Source organism: Vigna umbellata, chromosome 5 (assembly GCF_029865625.1).
Source record: "Vigna umbellata cultivar VRB3 chromosome 5, Vumbellata_1.0, whole genome shotgun sequence".
Taxonomy (NCBI): domain Eukaryota; kingdom Viridiplantae; phylum Streptophyta; class Magnoliopsida; order Fabales; family Fabaceae; genus Vigna; species Vigna umbellata.
The window spans coordinates 23,792,141-23,808,140 of record NC_142169.1 but is presented as its reverse complement, the minus strand read 5'-3'; the positions used below and the strand labels follow the sequence as shown (position 1 = coordinate 23,808,140).

Here is a 16,000-nt window from a genome sequence, read left to right as displayed (position 1 = left end):
TCCACATTTCTCTATCAAAGATTATTCAACATCTATCTCCTATTTGCTCGCATCAACCAAGTGATCGTTGCAAAAGTTATTCAAAAACAGTTACAAAATATCAAATATACAATAAATTGGATTAAATATAATAGATAAAATAGATACACACAAACAATTGATACTAGACTCAATTATCCAGATACAAACATTAATGTGAAATCTTGGAAGGTATTGCACTTTTGGTAGTCTCTATTGCTTTGCAAAGCCATTACCAATAAGTTTTACCCTAAAACATAAGGTTAGTTTATTATAATCTTTTGTCAAGGTAAAAATCATAGACTATGCCCTCCTACACCTCTCACCACATAGACTCTCACATCAATGCGTACACTAAAGAAATGTCACCATAAAATCTTCCCAAGAGATTCCTAGAATTACATCAAACACATAAGTGCTCAAATTCATTAACAAGTTCATCATCATCATCACAATTTCATACATCCTTATTCGCATGCATATTTATCCATGATTTATCAACAATTTTCAAATAAACATCATAAATCAACTATCATTTTAACAACACACAGTCCTACATTAGACATATAAAATAGTATTAGACTTTTTTATTTCGCTCAGTGAGAACATCTACATTAGACATATAAAATAGTATTGCACTTGTGGTAGTCTCTATTGCTTTGCAAAGCCATTACCAATAAGTTTTACCCTAAAACACAAGGTTAGTCTATTATCATCTTTTGTCAAGGTAAAAATCATAGACTATGCCCTCCTACACCTCTCACCACATAGACTCTCACATCAATGCGTACACTAAAGGAATGTCACCATAAAATCTCCCCAAGAGATTCCTAGAATTACATCAAACACATAAGTGCTCAAATTCATTAACAAGTTCATCATCATCATCACAATTTCATACATCATTATTCGCATGCATATTTATCCATGATTTATCAACAATTTTCAAATAAACATCATAAATCAACTATCAATTTAACAACACACAGTCCTACATTAGACATATAAAATAGTATTAGACTTTGTTAATTTCGCTCAGTGAGAACATCTACTCGCTCAATAAGTAGTGCCGAAAGGCCTAATTGCTCAATGACCAAATGGCTCGCCTAGTGAAATTATCACTAGGACCCACATATTTAAATCTCTCTAAGTCTCTTAGTGAGACTTGTCTTACCCAATTACTGTCAAATGAGTGAGCTCGTTGACTTTGGATATGCCCAACGAGTATATTCTCACCCAACGACCACCAAGCTAGTATCTTTCTGAATTTAACTTCGCCCAACAAGTATATCCTCGTTTAGTGACAATAAAGTAAAAAGCTCTTTGACTTTGGTTTTGCTCAACGACAACCAAGTTAAAAGCTCTCTAACTTTGGTTTCACCTAGCTAATACATTCTCGTTCAGCGAGTTTGCATAATTCTACAAAGCGTAGTTATACAAGTATATGTCATTCCAAAACTACAATTTTAGTTCAATAACAAACACATATGTCAAAACATACCAAATTCAAATTACACAATCTTCACTAACTCGATTAATTTCATCTACCATTTCAATCAAACAACATTCCTAAATTTCATCATATAATCAATTAATTCAATTTAAGAACCTAACCACAATTCAACATATCATAGTCATGACACAAAACAATCATTCAGAGAATTTATTATACAATCATAAACTTAGACCTTTCAAGGTATCTATAACAATGCAATTAACTTTCCTTACTTGGCTAATAGCTCACAAGACAACGAAACTTCTCCCAACTTGCATGACGCTCTATCTACACATAGAAACATCACAAGAATGATCAGGACATACCGTTATAATCATTGATCAGCAGGACATACCGTTATGATCATTGATCAACTGAGACTCATATATATAACTAAAAAGACACATGCAAGTAGATGAAGACTCACATGCAACAAATAATAAAAAACAAGAAAAATGACTAAAACTTAACTTACATAAACGAAGAATCTGATCGGTCCAAATCGAATAGCTCATCATAATGATCAATCATACGATTTTGATTCTTTAATCAAACAAACAGAGAAAAAAACTCTTAAAAAAAGTTAAAAAAACTATATAAAACTGATTTATATTTGATAATGTGTTTTAAAATAATTAAACTCGCTCATAATTAAACTATTTATATTAAAATCTTTTTAATATAAAATAATAAATTTCGTTATTTTTAAATTATTATCACTTCTAAAATATATATTTTTTTAGGTATTTACATCACATACTTTCTAAATTAATGTAAAAAGAACACAATATAAGTGTTTTAAAAAAAGTAAATTAAATTTTGTAAAGTAACCCCTAGGTAGTTTATTGATTTGAATCTAAGAGGAAAATGAATCCCAAATCTATTCATGGTCACATGGATGAATGAATAACAAATTAGAACAAAAAATGAAAGAAAAACATTTTTTTAGAGATTGGACATGGTTCATGTTATTCTCACCCATTTTGAATAAGTTTACATCTCCATTTCTTTTGACCAAATATGCTTAATGGAAACTGGTTTCTATGGTGTGTAAAGAATAAATAATAAATAGGTAATAAAAACTCATTTATATATTTTTTATAGATTGTTTGGCCTATGTCAAGGAGAACAACATACATAATTACTATTCAATTAAAAAAACTATTTTTATAATATAAATATTTGTTATGAGAGAAGTGAACAATGTTTCATTGTAGTGAAACAATATTCCTATGAACCAATTTTTTTTCTCAAAGTTGAGGTAACTGCAAATTCAGAACTTAATTAAAAACCAATCATTAAAAGGAGCAGTGCGAGCATACAATATACTTTATTTATAATTAAATGATAGTGTAATTTGCCTACATTATGATTCCATTAAAAGTAAACTCTTTAAATGGAATGAAATTCATACATAACCAAACCACTAACCAAGCCGTGTAAAAAAGAAAACTTTATATCTCAACCAATCAAAATTGAAACCTAAGTTTCTTTCTCTTGTTGTGTTGAACACAAGAGAAAAGGTGAAACCTAGTTAATTCGTGGTCACTGAGAAAAACTTGTCAGGGAAAACATACACTAAGAAGGGGAAAAAATTGATGTGAAGAAGAAATTGAACCCTAGAGTTGAGATTTGCAATTTCACACTGTTGCTTTGAGAGTGGAGTTGAATAGAGAGATTTTGAGGTTTCAAAAAATAAAGGTGCTCACGCCAAAAGCATTATTGCATTTGCATTTGCGTTTCATTTCCCCGCCCATAACAAATCAAAAAAGCACTCCTATTTTCCACTCAGACTTTCTCTCTCTCACTCCACAATCCATTGAGAAAATTAACAGTAAAAGGAAAAGTTTGTTGGCAAAGAAGCAGAATGATGGAGGAAGAAGAAGACCAGCAGAAGCTTCCAGATCTGGTGAAGGAGCTAGTTCACCGCTTGCTCTCCCAAAACCTCCCATCCAATTCCCCTCCTCTAAACCCTAACTCACCCGAATTCCGCAACTCTCTCCGCTACGCCCTCCGCATCCTCTCCAGCCGCCTCACTCCCTCCGTCGCTCCGGACGCCGCAGCCATCGCCGACTCCATCAAGCGCCGCCTCGCCACTCACGCTCGTTCCGCGGACGCCCTCTCCTTTGCCGACCTCTTCTCTAAATTCGCCTCCAAAGCCCAAAGCGTCAACAACAAATGGGCCGTCATCTACCTCCTAAAAATCATCTCCGAAGATCGCCACAAGACCGCCGCCATCCCCGCCACCACCACACCTCTCTTGCCCAACCTCGCTTTCTCCGAACCCGCTTCGAACAAGGGCTGGAGCAACGGCGTTTTACTTGTCTCCAAGGATCCCGAGAACCGCCGCGAAGTCGCGTTTCGGGAGTTCGTGAATTTGGTCAAGGAAGAAAACGAGGTGTTGGAAGAGGTTATCGTCAGGGACGTGCTCTATGCTTGCCAGGGGGTCGATGGTAGGTTTGTGAAATTCGAGAGTGATAGTAAGCGTTATGTGATACCCGATTCGGTTAGGGTTCCGAGAGCCACTAGGAGTATGGTTCATAACCTTTGTGAATTGGGTGTTTTGTTTCGGACGGTTAGTGGTTACATTTCGCAGAGTATGGATCGGTTTCCCAATGAAGACGTGGGAACCGTGGGACAAGCTTTTTGTTCTGCTTTGCAGGATGAGCTTAGTGAGTACTACAAATTGTTGGCGGTTCTTGAGGCTCAGGCTTCGAACCCGATTCCTCTGGTGTCCGAATCTGCGAGTTCTGGGAACTATCTATCGCTGAGGAGATTGGCGGTTTGGTTGGCTGAGCCAATGGTGAAGATGAGGCTGATGGCGGATTTGGTTGAGAAGTGTAGGGTTTTGCGCGGCGGGGCTATGGCGGGGGCGATTCATTTGCACGCACAGCATGGTGATCCGATGGTTCATGAGTTTATGAGGAGGTTGTTGCAGAGAGTGTGTTCTTCGCTGTTTGAGATGGTGAGGAGGTGGGTTTTGGAAGGGGAGTTGGAGGATATATTTTCTGAGTTTTTCATTGTTGGGCAGCCTGTTAAAGCTGAATCACTTTGGAGAGAAGGGTATAGGCTTCATCATGCGATGCTTCCTTCGTTCATTCCGCCTTCACTTGCGCAGAGGATCTTGAGGACTGGCAAGTCGATTAATTTTCTTCGCGTTTGTTGTGAGGATCGCGGTTGGGCGGATGCTGCGACTGAGGTTATCACTGATAATGAAGTGACAGCAAGAAGAGGTGGTTTTGGGTATGGGGAAACCGATACCCTTGAGTTATTAGTAGATAAAGCTGCAAAAAGGATCGACAAGCATTTGTTGGATGTGATTTTCAAGAGGTACAAGTTCAAAGAACACTGTCTTGCAATTAAGCAGTATTTGTTGCTTGGCCAAGGTGATTTTGTGCAGTATCTTATGGATATTGTGGGACCTGACCTTTCTGAGCCAGCTAACACTATTAGCTCTTTCAAACTTTCGGGATTGCTGGAAACTGCAATTAGAGCATCTAATGCTCAGTATGAGGATCCTGACATTTTGGATAGGCTCAGGGTTAAAATGATGCCACATGAGAGCGGTGATAGAGGCTGGGATGTATTTTCGTTGGAATATGATGCAAGGGTTCCACTTGATACAGTGTTCACAGAGTCTGTGATGGCAAGGTATTTAAGAATTTTTAATTTTCTTTGGAAGCTTAAAAGAGTGGAACATGCGCTTACTGGTGCCTGGAAAACCATGAAACCAAACTGCATTACTTCTAATTCCTTTACAAGATTGCAACATGCAGTCAAGATGCAGTTAGTTTCAACATTGAGGCGCTGTCAGGTTCTTTGGGTTGAAATTAATCACTTCATTTCAAACTTACAATATTATATAATGTTTGAAGTGCTGGAGATATCATGGTCAAATTTTTTGGCGGAGATTGAAGTAGCCAAGGATCTTGATGATCTACTTGCAGCTCATGAGAAATATCTACATTCTATTGTAGAGAAATCTCTCCTTGGAGACCTTTCCCAGTCTCTTTACAAGTCACTACTTGTAATATTTGATCTTATATTACGTTTTCGGAGCCGTGCAGATCGATTGTATGAAGGTATTCATGAGTTACAAGCAAGGTATTCATCTTTTTAATTTTGTAAATCTTCTCTCACCTATTCACCCCTGAAAAACAAAAATATATTGCTACGCGTGACATTTGACCTTGTGTTTGTTTCAGAATCACTGAATCCTCCCTATCCTCTCGAGACCAAAATAAAACACGATCACGGAAGCAGTTGAATGATAAAAATGCAGATACAGGATCCTGGATTGTTGATGGGAGAAAAGCACTAACACAACGTGCTGGTGAATTTCTACGAAATATGGGACAAGATCTTGATGCAATTGCTAAGGAGTATTCATCATTGCAAGAGGAATTCATTTCTCAGTTGCCTGTACAGCAGCATGTTGATCTAAAATTTCTCTTTTTCCGTCTTGACTTCAACGAATTTTACAGGCGGTTATGTCCTAGCGTGTAGGAAATTTGTGAATAAGGCTGAGGGTCAGGCTGAGCATTGTTTTCTCATAAGGATACGGCATTGAAAGCTTTGCGACCAGCTAACTTCCATTGTGTGTTTGAGTGGAACAATTCTATTGTTGCTAACTTCCTTTGGACCAAGCATTCCATGGGTCATTATTTGACCATAGGTATGTTGGAAACCTTGACCTTCTCAATTTCTTTTTTCTTTATGTTTTCTTTGGAAAAATGTGACCTCTTCCTTCTCTACAGGTAGACACATTTTGAGATTTGCGAGATTGTTTGTTGCAGAAATGAAGCTATTAATATTCGATTGGATGCACGATGTGAGTAGTACAGACGTAAGTATCTGAATATCTAATGATTTAGCTATTTTTTGGGCAAAATTTTCAAGCTGTGCTTTTGGAGATTTGTTCATATGTATCCTAGATTTTGGTTGATTTTGGTTGAATGAAGGTGATTGGAAAATCTAGTTTTTGTATTGTGTATTTCTTCTGGTCTACTATCTCTTCTCACTCTGCAGAGTGCTTGAGTTTTTTTGCCTTGTAGCAGTTAATATAAAGCCACATGTGAATCAAGTAGCAAGATGCTTACAATCGTTATACTTTATACCTGTTAAGGTAACATGAAAGTGCTTCTTTTTTATTTTCTTTTTGCTTTGTCTCTTCCAGTGTTGAAGAGTGAAACCGCATTTTGTTTTTTCAGTAATAGCACTTACCACTAAATGAAAAGAGTTTGAGTTGAATAATTGCTTTGACTCATACTTAAGTATCAATGTAGTCATATTTCAACTTCGAAAACTGAGTGACGGAAACTCGTTACATTGCTTTTTAAAGAGTTCTTTATTATAGAGATTTATAACAAATCGGTATTTATTAGAGCTGTTGAATGTTTAGTAGGAAATTGCTGATTTGGCTGAAAATGTTGGAGGGGATTAAGCAACTTTAGGTGCTTGAAAATGTTGTGAGAATGTACAATGTACATGGTAAATGAATTATCATAGAGGATACTCGATGGCAATCGACTTAAGCCACTGATTTTTTTATGTTTTGGTATCATTAAGCTGCTGCTGATTGTTAAACCGAAATTTTATTTTGCCAATCAGTGATATTCTTTCTAACTTGGCATAAAGATGCTTGACAAAAACTCCAGTTAAAGCAATTGACTAGTTGATAAAAAATGGAGTGCTTTTTGGAATTTTGTTGTCAATATTATAAGTTTTGAAGGTAAATATTTTTGGAAGTTTGAGTTAGCTCAGTCTTGCACCAACACAAGGTTGAGTTCTTAACGAAGGTTCAATAAAAGCCCATGTTATTCGTGATTCAGATATTGTAGTTTTTGATTCCTGTTCTTTTGCAGATATTATGTGGATGAAGCAAAACCTTTCTCCTTCCCTAGTAGTAAATTAGTTGTTTGGACTAAAGTGAGATGTAAAACTAACTTGCTTGGTAATAATCTTGTTATGTTGCATATGCACTACCAAATACTTATTATTATCACTGTACAAGATTGACAGCTGGCACGTTGTCCATTCAATAAATAATATTGCTCTTCCCGTTTCTAGTACTTACAAAGAGAGCATATGATAAGCCAAGTTGTCCAGATGAGTATTGGGAAAGTCGTAACTGAAGAAAGGAGTGTAAATTGCATATAATCAAGCATCAAATCAAGGATATGTACGAGGGAATCAAAATAGTACGAGGACAAAAGGCGGGGTTCATAACAAATTTTTCTGGTGACTAAAGGATTATATCAACTCAAGGGTAAACTAGGAGTTCGTATCCTTTTAGCGTGGTACCGAATGTGTTTACCAGGCATGCTCTTTTGAGAGAGATGTGGACCAGGTGTCAAGTTTTAGAGGCACTTCTTTTGTTCAAGTGGTGGAAGTAAGGTGAAGTCTGTAGAATGTAAGTTTAGCTACAGGCTCGTTAATCCTAGCTGAGGTTAAAATTGGAAAAGTGCATTGAGTATTATTTGTAACAAAAAAAAACTATTCAAGCATAGGGGGATAATATTCAAATGATGTTTTACGGTCTATGTGGAAAAAGGGTCAATAAGAAAATGAGTGGGCATACTATTCAAAATAGGATTTAGATGAATGAATTCTTGTGAGAAAGTTAAGTTAATGCCTATTTCAGAAGACAATGTGATAGGAATAAGAAAAGGTGGTTAGTGTATGAGAGAAGGAATAAGTGCAACTGACTATAACAAACTAACTGTCTAGGACAGTTAAGGGGGGGAGCGTGTAAGATTGTATAAATACTGGCTGGTTAGAAGAGTTATGGGTTGTTGATTGTTTAGATTGTTAACGGGTACTTACCTGTTGAAGAGGGTTATGCCTCTGGGTGCTGTTTGTACAAACCTTTTACTGTGAATACAATTGATTTCTTCCAATCTTTCTGTGTTTCTTGGAGTGAAAGTGAGAATTGATATTAGGTTCCCAAGTCTGGAACCTAACATTTGGTCCGACCTGCCGGATACCCAATCGGAGTGTTATCGCACGTAGAGATGGAGGGAAGAATGGTGGTAGTCGAAGGGCACTTAGAGGCGGTCGAAGTGGCAATAGCAGAGACGAAAGCTGATACGGGGGCGTTGCGACAAGAGACGGCGGCGATACGCCAGGATGTCCAGGCAATCTTGAAGGCGCTTGGAGAACGTCACCGCAATAACCACGGGAGGCAACAGGGGGAGAGTGAGTCGTCGGTGAACGATAATGGTGGTGGTCCAAGCGGCGGAGGGGGAAGAAATGGAGACGGTAACCAAGGAGGTATGAGCCAATGGAGGAAACGAGTCGAATTACCAGCCTTTGAGGGGGGCGAACCTTGGGTATGGATTGGCAGAGCAGAGAAGTTTTTCGAAGTACAGAAGGTGGCGGAGGAGGAGAAACTGGAACTGGCCTTTATCAGTATGGATGGCTACGCCGGAAGCTGGTTCCGATTCTGGCGAGAGAAAACCAAGAACCTTTCTTGGGATGGGTTGAAGAGAGCTCTTGGTATCCGTTTTGGAGGAGGAACACGAGGAACGGTGTATGAAAGGCTGTCAACCATACGACAGTCGGGACCGGTGGAGGAGTACATACGCGATTTTGAAGTTCTGGTGGGGCAGACGACCCAGATACCCGAGGAGCAGATCATGGGGTATTTCCTGTCCGGTCTGAGGGAAGAGGTGGGCGATCATGTCCGGCCACATGATCCACCGGATTTGATGACCGCCATGCGAGTGGCGAGGGATGTGGAGAAATTATGCACGAAGACCGGAGGAGGGTGGTTATCCAAGAATCAGAATTCTTGGGGGAAGGCGTCGGGTTCGGTGACGGTGCGAGGAGGAACGGCGGAAAGTGTGGGGTCTGTTAATAAAGACGCGACACAGGGACGGAATAAGGGGCTGGCTACTAGCGGCGGAGGTGATCGGACTGTTCGCAATCTACCTTACCCGGAGTATCTTAAACGAAGGGAAGAGGGTCGTTGTTTCAGATGCGGCGGACCCTTCAGTCCCGGCCATCGCTGCCCAGAGAGGGGCCTCAAAATGCTAATTGTGGTTGAGGAAGAGGAGGAGGTAGAAGGCGAAGAAGTGTCGGAGACGAGCCTTGCGACAATGGAGTTGTCGGCACTGTCCGCCGGAGGACTGACGACACCCAAGACAATGAAGTTACGAGGACACATCGGACAAAGAGAGGTATTAATTCTAATTGATAGTGGCGCGAGCCACAATTTCATTGATCGACGGTTGGTGGAGGAACTGCGGATGACGGTGACAAAAACACAGCCGTATTTGGTGAGTCTGGGGGACGGGCAGAGGAAGAGAATCAGTGGCTGTTGCGAAAAGGTAGCGTTGGAGATAGGAGAGGCTCAAGTTGTGGAACGTTTTTACATCTTCGAGCTCGGAGGGGTGGAGGTCATCTTAGGGGTAGAGTGGCTAGCAAAGCTTGGGGAGGTGACGGTGGACTGGAGAGTTTTAACGATGAAGTACAGACAAGGAGATAAGAGGATAATTGTACAAGGGGATCCCACGTTAGAGAGGAGGGTGGTGGGCCCCGAAGCTTTAAAAAAAATAGATGAGGTGGCAACATGTTTTTTGGTCTGGGAGTTGGGCCTGTGCGAGACCCATACAGGCAGCCCAAAGTGTTCAGGCCTTACGGAAAAACAGAAGCAGCAGATGGGGGATTTACTAGAACAACATGACGTGGTGTTCACGGAGCTTGAGGGGTTGCCACCTAGCAGGGAGACGGTGCATCAGATACACCTTAAAGAGGGAATTGGTCCGATCAATGTCAGGCCGTACCGATACCCACATGTAATGAAAGATGAGATCGAGCAGCAAGTTTCGGAGATGCTCCGATCGGGGGTGATCCGTCCGAGCCATAGCCCGTACTCCAGCCCAGTAATTTTAGTCAAGAAAAAAGATGGCAGTTGGCGTTTCTGCATAGACTACAGAGCCCTGAATAGAGCGACGGTGCCGGATAAGTTTCCCATACCGGTGATAGAAGAGCTGTTGGACGAGTTAGGGGGGGCTTCCTATTTTTCTAAGGTGGACTTGAAGGCCGGGTACCACCAAATCCGCATGGCCGAGAAGGATATCGAGAAGACGGCGTTCCGCACGCACCAGGGACATTACGAGTTTGTCGTGATGCCTTTCGGGCTCACCAACGCGCCGGCAACATTCCAGAGCACTATGAACCATCTCTTCAAGCCCTATTTGCGGAAGTTTGTGCTCGTATTCTTCGACGATATACTGGTCTACAGTCGAACTTGGGAGGAGCACTTGGAGCACGTTGGGAAAGTCCTGTCAACACTGAGACGGGATCAGTGGGTGGCCAATCGGAGGAAGTGTGAGTTCGGGCAAACCCAAGTCAAATACTTGGGACACATTATCTCTCACAAAGGCGTGGAGATGGACGATGAAAAGATAAAGGCGGTGGTGGATTGGGAACGGCCAAAATCAGTGAAGAGTGTGAGGGGATTTTTGGGTTTGTCGGGGTATTATCGAAGGTTCATCAGGGACTACGGCAAAATTGCCAGGCCTCTAACGGATCTATTGAAAAAAGGAGGATTCACCTGGAATGAGAAAGCAGAGGAGGCATGGCAAGCGTTGAAGACAGCCGTCACGACAGCCCCGGTATTGTCCCTCCCAAATTTTCAGCAACCCTTTCACATTGAGTGTGATGCGTCGGGCAAAGGGGTTGGCGCTGTCTTGATGCAGGGGAAGAAGCCGATAGCCTTTTTCAGCAAGGCCTTATCTGAAGGAGCTCTCAGCAAGTCCATTTATGAAAAAGAACTGATGGCTCTGGTATTAGCGATCCAGCATTGGCGTCCTTATCTTTTGGGACAGAGATTCATAGTCCACACTGACCAGAGGAGCCTCCGGTATCTCTTGGAGCAGCGCATCACGACACAGAATCAACAAAACTGGATAGCTAAATTGCTGGGATACGATTTTGAAATCATATATAAGGTGGGGACTACCAACCGAGTGGCAGATGCGTTGTCCCGAAGAGATGAGGGGGTGAACGACGAAGATAAGGAGTTGTCGGTGATAGCCAGGCCCTATTGGCAAGATTTCGAAGAAGTAATGAAGGAGGTAGCCGAGGACGAGAAACTACGTAAGGTGATAGAAGAGATAGAGGTGGACCCAAATTCTCACCCAGCATACACGATAGAACATGGAAGACTGCACTACAAGGGGAGGTTGGTGTTGTCGGCGCAGTCTTCGTGGCTACCAAGATTGATGGCAGAGTTTCACCTAACACAGATGGGGGGTCATTCAGGAGTTTACCGGACGTATAGGAGGATAGCTCAGTCCTTATTTTGGGTGGGGATGAAAAAGGACATTACAGAGTTCGTGGCTAAATGTCTTGTGTGCCAACAACACAAGTATTTAGCGTCATCACCGCAAGGATTACTACAACCCTTGCCCATTCCGAATGCAATATGGGAAGAGCTTAGCATGGATTTCGTGGTGCGGCTACCTAAGTCTCAGGGGTACGACGCTATTTTAGTGGTGGTGGACCGACTGAGCAAGTATGCCCATTTCATACCACTCAAGCATCCTTATTCGGCAAGGACGGTGGCTGAGATTTTTCTAAGAGAAGTAGTACGGTTGCATGGGATTCCAAAATCCATCGTGACCGACAGAGACCCCTTGTTCTTAAGCATGTTCTGGAATGAATTGTTCAAAGGCCAAGGGACGCAGTTAAAAATGAGCACCGCGTATCACCCGGAGACGGACGGGCAGACAGAGGTGGTGAACCGGGTGTTAGAAGGATATCTCAGGTGTTTCTGTTCAGAGCAGCCAAAAGGGTGGATGACTGTGTTATCGTGGGCGGAGTTTTGGTATAACACGTGCTATCAAGGGGCAATCCGATGCACCCCTTTTGAGGCTGTCTACGGGCGAGCACCTCCCTCCTTGCACAGATTCATTCCTGGTGAATCTCTAGTGGAGGCTGTGAATCAAGAGCTTCAAACAAGGGACGAAGCTTTGAAACAATTGAAGTTTCATCTTGAGCGCGCGCAAGATCTTATGGTGCGACAAGCTAATAAAAAGAGGAGGGTTGCGAACGTGGCAGTAGGGGACTGGGTGTATTTGAAGATACGACCCCATAGGCAATCCTCGATGCCTACCAGACTCCACCCAAAGCTATCAGCCAGATACTTTGGGCCGTTCCGGATAATTCAGATGGTAGGGGAGGCAGCCTGTAAGCTGCAGCTGCCAGAGACAGCTCGAATACATCCTGTGTTCCATGTTTCACAGGTGAAAAAGGCATTAGGAGAACATCCGGCGGAGAGGGAGTTACCACCGGACCTGCAGGCAGAGGGGCCTTCGTTTTGGCCCATGAAAATTTTGGGAAGGAGGCAGAGGACCGAAGAAGGCAGAAGTGTGCAGCAGGTGCTGGTCGAATGGCAACAAGGAGGGCCAGAAGGGGCCACTTGGGAAGATGAAATAACAATCAAGGAGCAGTACCCTGATTTCAACCTTGGGGACAAGGTTGATGATGAAGGGGGGGGTATTGATAGGAATAAGAAAAGGTGGTTAGTGTATGAGAGAAGGAATAAGTGCAACTGACTATAACAAACTAACTGTCTAGGACAGTTAAGGGGGGGAGCGTGTAAGATTGTATAAATACTGGCTGGTTAGAAGAGTTATGGGTTGTTGATTGTTTAGATTGTTAACGGGTACTTACCTGTTGAAGAGGGTTATGCCTCTGGGTGCTGTTTGTACAAACCTTTTACTGTGAATACAATTGATTTCTTCCAATCTTTCTGTGTTTCTTGGAGTGAAAGTGAGAATTGATATTAGGTTCCCAAGTCTGGAACCTAACACAATGGTAAAAATGTATGGAGATTCGGGAGAAGACAAATACAACCTTGATTTGGACAGTAGGTCAGATAGGGTAAGCCCTACTGCCGGATGTACAAGTACACAAGTAACCACTAGGTGAAAGTAAAACCATTCAGAAAGATTTAGAGATCTTAGTATTTTGTCTTTATGTCTGAAACATGATTGATATAAAATATCATGTCAACATTTGATCGATGTAACCAGACAACCTCGTCCAATAGAAAAATGTCGAATTTCTATATAAGAGCCAAATTAGCTAAAATCCCATTGATATCTACACGTGTTTCCTCTTTTATTAGTTTGTCTCCTGTATTTTGCTTTCACAAAACGTCATAATCTTTTACATCATAATAACTTGTGTAAATAATATCGTTCCCAATCCTTTAAGTAAAAGGGAGGAATATTGACGGTAAATGTCACCACCAATTGATACCTTGGATGAAATAACTACCTTACGAAAAGGTAGAACTGTATTTGGAATCGGAGAATGTAATCAATATAAACTTCGTTCTGTAAAACCTCATTCTGTATTTGTTTGACATTGTATTTCTATATATTTTTTAGATGATGTCGGAAAAGATTAGGAGTGAAAACTGTAATTACGACTATTTCAAGGTAAACTAAGAGGTGAAGGGTTGGAACGTGGTCTACCTTTCTTTCCTCCTATGACTATTCGTCATTCGTTACCATTTTGGGGCTATCACTTTCAGCCTTTTTAGAAAGGTGTATTATTTTTTATGGTGTCACCAAATATTTGCCTGCCTTAAGTACACGTTCTCAAATTTACCGAATTTTTTACCAGCAGTAATAGATATGACATCATCCTTATTTTCTTCAGAAGGTATCCCTTTAATTCATTTTCCTTTTTTTTTAGCAGTTTTTTTGTAGGTTTAGTTCAGTCCTATTATAATGCGCCTAACAGTTTTGTTTGTTTGTACGTGATTAGCCGTGGTGCAAGTGAGGGAGTAGATGTAAAAGGAAAGGGTTGGTTTGTCTAATGATTTGAGATGAAGAGGAGTGAAAGATATTATGGACCACCATTGCAATTATATTACACCTTCAAAGAGAAATGCAAGGAAATATTCTGTTTCATTCAAGTTAAAAAAAAGTATTTAATTTGTAATTTCAAACCACTATTTTTTAAAAGTAAACTGTTGACGGTTATCTAAGAACTTTTTTCTAATTAAATTTATTATGTTAGATATCGTTGTCCAAGGATTTTTATTTTCAAGTATAAAATGATTTGTCACTATTTGTTGGCCAGTAACCCATGTAGTAACAATGAATTTTTTTAGACAAGATGTGATGTATTTAAATATTCATTCACACTATATATTTTCATAATTGTCTATATTATTAAAATTATACATTATTTATTATATCATACTAAATAATCATTTAAACTTTCTCTATGTTTTCACTCTTTTCATTCTTCTATTTTTCTAATTTAAACAATTTTACTTCCTACTCTATTGATTTATTTTTTATTTTCTCGCTTTTTGTTCTGACAAAAATAAGAGGAAAAGGTAAGAAATAAATATCTTATCGCTATGTATTTACTGGTGCATTTGAAAATGGTTTTAAGCCAAGTTACTGAGTCTTTGTTTGCTTCCATTGATTTCCTTTAGGCGAGGAAGGAACAACAATTGAGTGGATCGTTTGAATAAAATGATTTGAAGAAATTTGTGCGGACCGATTTGTAGGAGTTGCAACGAGGACGTCTTTGCTCAAGTGAGGAGAAGCCATCTTACATGATATGCAAATACGATTTGGTACTTTAATGTTTTCATTGAAGGACCAAATCGGTTGTCTTCCCTCATGTTTTCATTCCTAGATTTCTTTTCTTTTTTTTTTCTTTGGGAGATGATGGATTGTAGAAGGATAAAAAGGGCCAAAAATCGATTCTGCAAAAGTATAGAATCCATTATCTTCTATTAATTTGAGAAAATTGATTGTGTTGTAATATTAAAGCCAGAGAATCGACTCTCCTCTTTTCTCACGGATTCTTGTATATTAGTAAGTCATTTTAAGAAATATGAATGGAGGATAATCAATTCTCCTCCGAATCCATGCTATTAAATTGTTTTGGGAAATATGAATAGAGAATAATCAATTTTCTTTTCTTCGAATTGATTCTCCTCCCATGTCGGTACGTGCCTATCTTGGTTTTATACATGTATAATAATAATGATAGTAATAATAATAATTATAATAATATAATAAACATAATAATATTAATAACTCACATTCATTTTAATATAATTAATAATTATATTTTATTTTAAATTACTTTTTCGACTAAGAGCAAAATGATAATTCTTTACTTTTACCCATTAAAATAATTTTTAATCTATGAAACTTACATTTACTAATTCACTAATTTTCAGAAGCGTTCATCTGTTTTTCCCAACAAATCCATGTTCCAATTCAAATACAACCTACGGCTGCTTGGCACTCTGGGAAATATTGATTTCGGTATATATTAAAACAAATGAAATAATACTAGAAAACTATATCAGAATTTTACAATAAGTAAACACCGTATAGATTCATATTCAAAGAAAACAAAAATATAAGTTAAATACATTATAATATTTTGGTTTAAAATTTAACTATACATCAGAAAATATATACAATCAATGTCCAT

General features: G+C 39.7%; 1 protein-coding gene across 6 annotated transcripts; it reads left to right on the top strand.

Moving 5' to 3' along the window:
• Window positions 1-3,066: 3,066 nt before the first annotated feature.
• LOC124826616 (transposon Tf1-107 polyprotein) lies at window positions 3,067-15,435 on the top strand. Of its 6 annotated transcripts, none has more exons than XR_015779970.1 (4): window positions 3,067-5,617; window positions 5,719-6,188; window positions 6,271-6,359; window positions 14,982-15,435. XR_015779970.1 is itself a non-coding variant. In XM_088092174.1 (3 exons), the coding sequence occupies exon 3, from the start codon at window positions 8,527-8,529 to the stop codon at window positions 13,075-13,077; it is 4,551 nt and encodes a 1,516-aa protein (XP_087948300.1). In that variant the 5' UTR covers window positions 6,023-6,188; window positions 6,271-6,359; window positions 7,583-8,526; the 3' UTR covers window positions 13,078-14,286. The 6 variants fall into 6 exon arrangements, 2 of the variants coding, with proteins under 2 accessions (XP_087948300.1, XP_087948301.1); XR_015779972.1 differs by lacking the exon at window positions 14,982-15,435 and adding an exon at window positions 14,300-14,950; XR_015779971.1 differs by lacking the exon at window positions 14,982-15,435 and adding an exon at window positions 7,378-7,526.
• Window positions 15,436-16,000: the final 565 nt, after the last annotated feature.